Here is a 9,226-nt window from a genome sequence, read left to right as displayed (position 1 = left end):
ATACTTTTTTGTTACATAACGTTAGTTCAAAACAGTTATTGGTAAATTCTTGTGCCAATCGGGTATGTTTGTGAATTTTCTTTCTTTCAAAACCATCTACTAAATTTTTTTTAACGATTAATCTTAAATAAAAAGTCTTTGATTAAGTGATACAAATTAACGACAAACTGATTTTCATTATGACCATTAATAATTTTCAACCAGAGATACGAGATTATGTAAACTTTAATCCTTTGACATTTCAATTCAGTGTTTTTCTGTGGTCAATAATGCGTTTACACTACTAAATGCCATTTAACGCAATCAAATATAAAGAATGAATATAGTTTGTACAAAAATAAACAGGATATAAATTGCATACCACACATCTTTCCATAGTTCTCTCCCCTTTACAGCATTTATAGTGCTTTAAGTTTTTAAGATTATACTGGTATTTTGGGGGAATAATATTTGGCCTACTTATGTACTAATTACTTGATTTATTGAAAAAAACGAAAAAAACAAAACACAAATATAAAAACAAAACCAAATTAAAAAATTTATTTGTATTACCATTAACAACTGTAAACAAGTGATAATCCAGATTTGAAGATATTTTTTTTTCACTAAGAGACCTCCGAAGAAGCAACTCAATATAACTATATGTACAAGCTTAACAAATAAAAATGAATTTGTAACGACAGACAGAACATTTTAAATACCAGTTGCAGTCTGTTAAAAATATTGTCTAATATGTTACGTTATATTCGTTCAATCATTGTGTAACTTTTAATAATGTCAGAACTTTATAAATATAGTTGAACAAACATACAGAGATGGAATGTTAGACCTATAAATATGTACATATTTATTTATTTTAATTCAGCTTCTAAAAAAGCGTCAACTACTAGACTAAAAAAAAACCAGAGAAATAATGTTTTTGATTCTCATTTATCCATCATTTTTTCTTCTTCTGAAATTGTATCGTAAAAATCGAAAACAAAATGTTCATGTTTTAATACTTTCAGATTTCCAGCATTTAGTATTGAAAACTAAATTGTTAAATATGATAATACAATGCAACAAATTACTTAAACATCTTATAAATTGTTTAATTCTTTCTGTGATAATATGCCTTAATTTGCTTGGTAAGCCAAAACATGGAAACAAGTAAATTCAAATGACAGTTGTTTGATATAAAATACATGGACTATGTTGTATCAATGAGAAACAACAATTTATACCTGGTCATAACAGTCACATTTCGATCATTCAAATAGTTCAGCCATTCACTTAAATACAATTTTACAATAATTCGGATTGTCGGACCATTAAAGTATAAATATGACACGATAAAAATTCGACACTAAAGAATATCTACTCATCTTCTATGTTAAGCGTCAATGGCGCATGCTCATATCGTGGCGAAAGTTTCTGTGATGGAGATATCAAGGGAGACAACTCATATGATTTGTCCACCTCTATTGCCATGTCGACGGAGCCCAAGCCTTTATCACGAAAATCAACACGCTTTGCCGTAAAACTAGGAGATGAGTGATCTAATGTATGTTTTTGTTTTAAGCTACTTCCTCTAGATTTAGAAGGCACAATTCCGTTATGTCTATGTAAATCGTTTGATATCGTTACTGAGCTGTTTGGAGGGGCTGATGGATCATCATCGCCCATACAGTCATAATTATTATTGCTAAAACAATGCCAAGAAGATTCCGTACTTTGTCCTTGTTCAGACTGAGATAACCTATTGAGACGACACATTTTGTCCTCTCCAGTTACCCAATATGTAAGGACTTCTCCTTTTCCCTGAAAGCAAAGCAAAAATAATATATCAATATTCATTACCTTAACAGTTTTAAAAACAAATGATATGTGAATTAAAACACACATTTTGTTTTAATATATGTATTAAAACACACATTTTGTTTTAATATATGTTTTTGTTTAGTGAGCACTGTATTTTATTTTATCTTAATACTCTTTTTCAAATTCTAAATTGGACACACTTTTGTTTACATGTTTATTTTCAGTAAGAGTGTAACCAATTATTTTTCAAGCTCTCATGTAATTTTATGAACGAAAAGTGAAATGCTTTATATGGGTTGCAGTTAGTTCGCAATATATCAACCGAAATCAAAGTTCGAAACATACGTCATATTACATTTCAGATAACTCCTGTTTTAATTCAAACAAATAAACGATTATTGCGCGGTACGATATTGTGGTGTTAATTTAAAATACAAATTAATTCACACATTACTATACCTTCATTGAAACAAGTCCTCTCTCTTCTACAGTGTATCCATCAAGTTCATCCAGATACTTTTTGCATTGAGACGAACAGTGGATTTTTAGAGCTAAAAAAGTCAAATCTATTATTTATTGCATTTTATGTTGTTTACAAGACGACTTTCGATGAGATAATTATGTAACTTGTCCTTTTTCTCAATAATTTGGTAATTGTCTACTGTTGATTGAAATTCTGTGGTACGGTGATTCATGATAAATTTTTATTGCTGTCGTCTAGTTGACTAAATGACCGTGATTATTTATTTACTAAGTGAGCCGCTAGGGTTTCCTTATTTTACTGTAAGTAAGGAGAATTATAAGCAATCAGAACCTACAAAAAACAAATGACATGTCGTATTGTCGTATTGCCTTGCGATCAAAGCCCACAATAAATAGATATAAGAAGATGTGGTATGAGTGCCAATGAGACAAATCTCCATGCAAGTCACAATTTGTAAAAGTAAACCATTATAGGTCAAAGTACGGCCTTCAACACGGAGCCTTGGCTCACACCGAACAGCAAGCTATAAAGGGCCCCAAAAATGACTAGAGTAAAACCATTAACTTCTGAAATACTAGTAAATGAAATGAAGTTTGAAATAGGTTTTTTAATATTCCTCAATTTGCGGATTTATAAAAATTCAGATATTTTGCTTATAGTCAGTCAGATGTGTTCGTTCAATTTTTTTCAGACTCTTCAATATTTATTTCAAAATTTTAAAGTCATATTAACACTAATGAACACTTTGATGTAACATAATATTTATACTAAACGCAAGCAGAGTATCTTACTTGCTGATTTAACCAGAATTTGTCGCAATTTATCGAAAAACTAAATAAATAGAGGCAACAATAGTATACCGGTATTCAAAAGTCATAAATCGATTGAGAGGAAACAAATCCGGGTAACAAACTAAAACAGAGGGAAACACATTAACTATAAGAGGAAAACAAAGGAACAACAGGAATACTGAAGTGCAACAAAAACAAACGCCAACATACATAGAAACGAACTATTTGATAACAACTGCCATATTTCTGACTTGGTACAGGACATTTTAAGAAAAAATGGTGGGTTGAACCTGGTTTAATGGCTAGCCGAACCTCCCGCTTTATGACAATGTTAAAAAATATCGCTAAAATGACAACACTACGTGACAAAAATATAGCACAAACACATAATATAATAGTCGACACGACATGCAAACCGCAGAACAACTACGAACATATTCCATCAACGAAACACACCACAGGAAATCACAAACAGTGACGCTTTTACGTAACTAACGTTCCATCTCGAACTTTATACAATTATTTTCACAATACTGGTCCAAACAATTTTCATGACAATGATGTTAAGGAAAGGCAATTTTATAATTATTTGGACTACAAACGATAAGACATAACAGATTATCCAACCGAAACCATAACAGAAACATAAAAAATAAATACATGAATGTTGGATGTACAAAATACCGAAACACGTCGTATAGCAATGCAAATTTACAATCGGTATAACAGTCATATTCGGGAATATGACAATAATGGTATTGAAGGGCAATTTTATAATTATTTGGACAACAAACGATAAGACATAACACATTAAGCAACCGAAACAAGAGCCAGATCACGTAAAAAAGGTCGAAGCACTAACGTAAGTACGTCAACTAGAAGATTGATTCACTCGTGATTGCAAATGAAAAACCCTTTTTAGTGATTATAACAGTTAAGGGTGGATTTATTTTGACGAACAATACATGTGATAGTTATAATGCTTCCCAAAGAAATCCAGAAAAGTAATCATACATTTCAATTTTAAAGGGAAACTTCATACTAAAATTTACGACAAAAAACGATTTTTCATTCCCTATTGTTAATTTTCCTTTTTTAGACGGCGATGTTCTTTTGGTTCTATCATAAGGTGTTTATATATCCCAACTCGTTCATTATGCCGATGTGTTTAGTGATGTCATAGATTTTAACGAACGTAATCAATGCATCACTGGTAAATTATTAAGTCAGGGATTTCGTTACCATAAATTACTTAAAATTTTTATTAAATTCTTTCATAGATACAACGATTTGATTAGTAAATTTGTAAAATTATTAAAAACGGTATTTCACATTCTAAATTTTACGGTAATATTGTACTAAAAGCGCGGAAATCACTATGTGATCCGTGTAAACTCATCGAACCTTTAAACAAACTTATTAGTAAAGGTTATCTTACCAATGTTGTAATTAGATCTTTGAATATAGTTTACATTGGCACAAATATCGATCTTGTCATCAGCAAATTAAAACATAACTATATTTGTATTCTTTTCAAACGGGATGTATAAAGACACACCCACGTTCATTTTTATCTATTAAGAGGTCAACTCCTAACTATCATACTGCCTGTCGATACATTTATTTTTGGCATTGCACAAGTCATGTCTTTTTTGACTGTCCATGACGTTAAAATACTAAATCCCTGGGATGTGTTTTAGTTGATTTTAGTCTCTGATGCATGATTTTTTATTAATATTGTTTTTGGCTTTTAACTCGCTGTCAGTAACTGCGAGTACTCTCAAATCGTACTTTCTTGTTAATTTGACCTGTTGATACTATTTGTAATGCTTTTTTGTTATTTAATGTTTACTTATTCAGGGTTAAATCTGGTCAATATACCAGCTTTGATAAGCGTTTGGTATTACTATACATTTTCACTTCACCAAACTATGAACATCAAAATTATTTTTTTTGTAAAAATATTTCCTTTCTCCTTTTAAACTGTATACCTTACAACAAAATTATTTTCATTTACCTGTGTATAATATTATTGTAAATGGCGGATTTTTGTTTAAGGTTACTGTTGTTTTTCTGAAATTGTTTAACATTTCACAGCGGTATATTACTGTTACTTTAATATTATTCATCCCTTATTTTATTGATTTTGTATTTACATTGTATCATAGATCAAATTTATTCGTTCAGTTTATGTTCACTTGTGTTAATATTTCTTTTGATTGAGTTAAGCCATTTCAATTGATATTTTATATCATACCAAATCTTCTTATATCTATGTGATATATATATAGACAATAAGCAAGTAGTGTAGTTGAATTTTGCTGCCAAAACCAGACTCAGCTATCGAAAGATGTAAGTCCAGAAAGGAAATATACACTGTTGTATCCGCAATGTTTACTTAATGCATAACTAAGATGGATGAGCTGTACATTAGTTTTCGGTCTAATCATTATTCAAAGAAAGTACATCATCTAAAGAGCAGAAGTTAAAATTAAAGGACTTAGCTATAAACATTTTTTTTTTCCCTTTTTTTTGTATTAACACATGAAACAATATTCTTCATAACAGTTGACAACAAGGATCAATACACAAAACAAAATTTGTTAACCGGATTCAACGACTACATATTCGATAAAAAACTGAAACTTTCTATCAACATCTATCGCCAAGTACGTTTTACTGAAATCGGGGTTGTTTCCTGACTTTTTTGTGTGTGCATTTTCCTCAAATATTATGCTCACTACTTTCTCTAATAAATAAACAAGAATGTGCTAGTATTCTTTTCTAGTTGTTAATGTCTTTACGGAGGAGAATAGTGAAAATATAGGAAAAAAGTGATGCAGATACGGAAATGAACGAAAGACAAAGGACTATACCGTTTAGTCAACCAAGACAATAAAGTCCTCTTAAACTGGTTTTACAGTATGTTCTAATGCTGTGCTGTAACACCAAGGTACCACGATAGGAGAGGGTGGAACGCCTAAAAACATGTTTAAGACCGCCAGATTCGTGAATAGCTGTCTGATGGAAAATCATACCACATCTCTTTATTTTTATACTCAAAAGTCTCGATACCAGCCGAGGACAAATTCAAAATGACCCAACATATTTGAATATTTGATAGATAAGAGACAACCAAAAGATACAATTCCTGAATTACAGCAGACTTCTGACATTTGTTTGTTTCAGTGTTTATATCTTATTTACAATGGTTTTTGGTTGCGATTCTCTCGTTGCCTTAAAAAACTAAAAATATGTTCTACGAGTTGGTTACAGTTTTTTTTTACTTACGTTCGCCTGTGGATTCCATTCTAGAAGTTGTATTGACTGTGTCACCAAATAAACAATATCTGGGCATTTTGTGTCCTACAACTCCGGCGACACAAGACCCAGAGTGTATACCAATACGAAGTTTGAGCACATCGTTAGGTCGGTGTCTTATTTTTGACTGTTTGATAGCTTTTAACAAATGTAATGACATTGAAGCTATTTCACCGGCGTGATTTATTCCGTTCCTTTTAGGGAGACCTGAGACCACCATATAAGCATCACCAATAGTTTCCACTTTATAAACATCGTAACTTTCAATAATAGAGTCAAATAATGTGTATAAGTCATTCAGTAAATTAACAACCTATAAGATATAAAATAAAGATTAAGGCAAACCTCCTTTTGCCATCTCAACGCAAACTAAACATTATGCAAATATTCTGAACATATAGTTGATTATCAATGTTTAACTTTTGGCTATAGTTATAGAATCATTTGAGTGGAAAGCAGTGTTATATCTATCCTAGAAGGATCTAGTGCGTACACATAGGACCATATGCTTATGTACTTCTTCGATCGTCCTATAGTCTGATGGTTTGACCGCTTTTTTATGTTTTTATGACCTGGTTACGATATAGGGTAGCATTCAGTTTTTTGTCTTGTGTACGTACGTGCATGAGTTCGTGCATGCATTGGTCTGTTCGTCCGTCCATTAGACCGTTAGTTTATTTTGTTACGGTAGTTTACAATAAAGTTTTGGTACATCAACTTTAAACTTAGTACACGTGTTCATTATGAAGTTAATCTTTTAAAATTATATGACAAACTACGCTTTTGAGCCGGTGTTCGTGGTTCACTTCATATGGGCATTAGATACTGCGAACGGGGCATGGTGTCAAATCGACACATATTGTTGTTCCCATCTATTTTAGAAATTGAAACTTTTAACCAATAAAGTACTCAGAAAAATGTGCATTTAAAGTGACAGACACTTTATAAGGATTTAAAAGTAATTGATTATATATATATCCAAGAAAGCAGATAATTACTTTAGTAGTTAAGAATTACTATTACCGCGATTTTGTGTATCTTTGCTTTATTCTTTTTTTTGTGATAATTTTTCATATCATGATACTCACTTTAGATAGAAAATTATTGCTAGAAACTAAGGGCGCACGTCCGTTGTCAATGTAAACATCAACGACGTCATAGACAAAATAGCGATAAACAGATTATCAATGGTCTTTCAAACTCAAGAATATTTCTCAGCCACATCTCTTTTCTAAGCTGTCGTCCTTCGATTAGATTGCAGCTGAGCAACAACCTCTCGTTTGAAAAACCATCGATATTCAATGAATACCACAACCTTTACCCAGAAAATCACACATTGTTGTTAATATAATGGAATTATATGCGACTGTCATAAAAGTGAGAGGTTTAGCCAGCTATAAAACTAGGTTTAATCCACAAATTTCTACATAAGGAAATGCCTGTACCAAGTCAGGAATATGACAGTTGTTTTCCAGTCGTTCGATGTGTTTGAGCTTTTGATTTTGCCATTGATAAAGGACTTTCCGTTTTGAATTTTCCTTGGAGTTCGGTATTTTTGTTATTTTACTTTTCACTGTCTGTGAAAGGTAAATTTTCGAATTTCAGTCTAATTTCATTTTATGCATCTGGGAGTTTTCCTACAATGATATCTCTTAGTTCATTTTTGGAATAAAACACAACTAAACAAAACTGCAGATTTATTCGTGAAGATGTGCTTTAAAACACAAAACTATAATACAATGCATTATGAATTTCATGTGTCCGAAGCGCTTTTTTTTATCTACCTTCATCAAGAAGGCTCAATGCCGAATATTTAAAAGCTAAGGATGTATAAAAACCGAAACAGTTAAAGAGTTATTTGACAAAAAAGGACATAAAAATGATAGTTAAATCCATCTAAGGTCATCTGTGCCTGAGGGAGTTGACACCTTAGTTTCGTAATCATTTCTAAATTTATCAACGGACAATTTTAAAGATCAAGACAGTTAACTAGCTAAAGTCCCATATGCAAGCAAATAACCCAACATGGAAGGTATAATCAATAAAATATGCATAATTGCGAATTATTATTATTTTGTATAATTCCAAATATCTCGGTCTTTTCGTTATATTTGATATTCATACAACTTTCCTATTATTATCAATGAAGTTTCTAGCAAAACTTAAAATAATACCACCAAAATTTGATTTTGTAAAATATTAGTATAGTCTGCAGACCCATCTGGTCTGGTTCGACTAAAGCCCCTGCTATATGAGCATCCGTATAAAGAGTAGGATTGTACTTGGTAAGTTCAAATACCAATATGGTCTTGAAATTTATCTAAGTAAATTAATTTAAGAAGTTTGAGTTATTTCTCTTGTTATAGATTTACTGCCGGTAATATTTATTAAACAATCTCTATGGTACATTATGTTTTGAGTCCTTAGACTGAGGTTTCGTTCAACTTCGTATCCATTTGGCTTTTCAACTTCGTATTGATTTGACCTTCTTACTGCTTTAATTCGAGTGCCACTTATGAGTCTTCTGTAGACGAAACGGTATTCTGTGTTCACATGAATTGATGTGGTCATAATTATAAATTAACTGTTAACAAAATTTTAAATTTTTCGAAACACTTAAGATCTTCTACCCAAGGAATAGACTACCGTAGCGGCATTTGGTAATACCATTTGAACTATTGGGTCCTCAATGCTCTTCAACGTCGTGATTTATTTGACATATTCTAACTCTTTTGAAAAGAGCGTCACGGATTAGTCTTTTGTAGACGAAACACGCGTCTGTCGTACAAAATTTTAAGCCTTTTATTTTTTCGAAAAAATAAGGATTTTC

General features: G+C 31.5%; 1 protein-coding gene across 1 annotated transcript in view; it reads right to left on the bottom strand.

Annotated features, from left to right (window-relative positions):
* Positions 1 to 526: 526 nt before the first annotated feature.
* LOC127708142 (guanylate cyclase 32E-like) overlaps positions 527 to 9,226 on the bottom strand; it is an 89,000-nt gene continuing 80,300 nt past the window's right edge. The window contains exons 19-21 of the mRNA XM_052212981.1: positions 6,367 to 6,709; positions 2,260 to 2,351; positions 527 to 1,800 (exon numbers count right to left, since the gene is read on the bottom strand). Coding sequence (XP_052068941.1) covers positions 1,357 to 1,800; positions 2,260 to 2,351; positions 6,367 to 6,709 — 879 coding nt within the window. The 3' untranslated portion in view covers positions 527 to 1,356. The remainder of the gene's footprint in view (positions 1,801 to 2,259; positions 2,352 to 6,366; positions 6,710 to 9,226) is intronic.

The sequence above is a fragment of the Mytilus californianus genome, unplaced genomic scaffold (assembly GCF_021869535.1).
Source record: "Mytilus californianus isolate M0D057914Y unplaced genomic scaffold, xbMytCali1.0.p SCAF_7, whole genome shotgun sequence".
Classification (NCBI taxonomy): domain Eukaryota; kingdom Metazoa; phylum Mollusca; class Bivalvia; order Mytilida; family Mytilidae; genus Mytilus; species Mytilus californianus.
The sequence above is the reverse complement of the archived record's forward strand: the minus strand, read 5'-3'. Positions and strand labels throughout refer to the sequence as shown.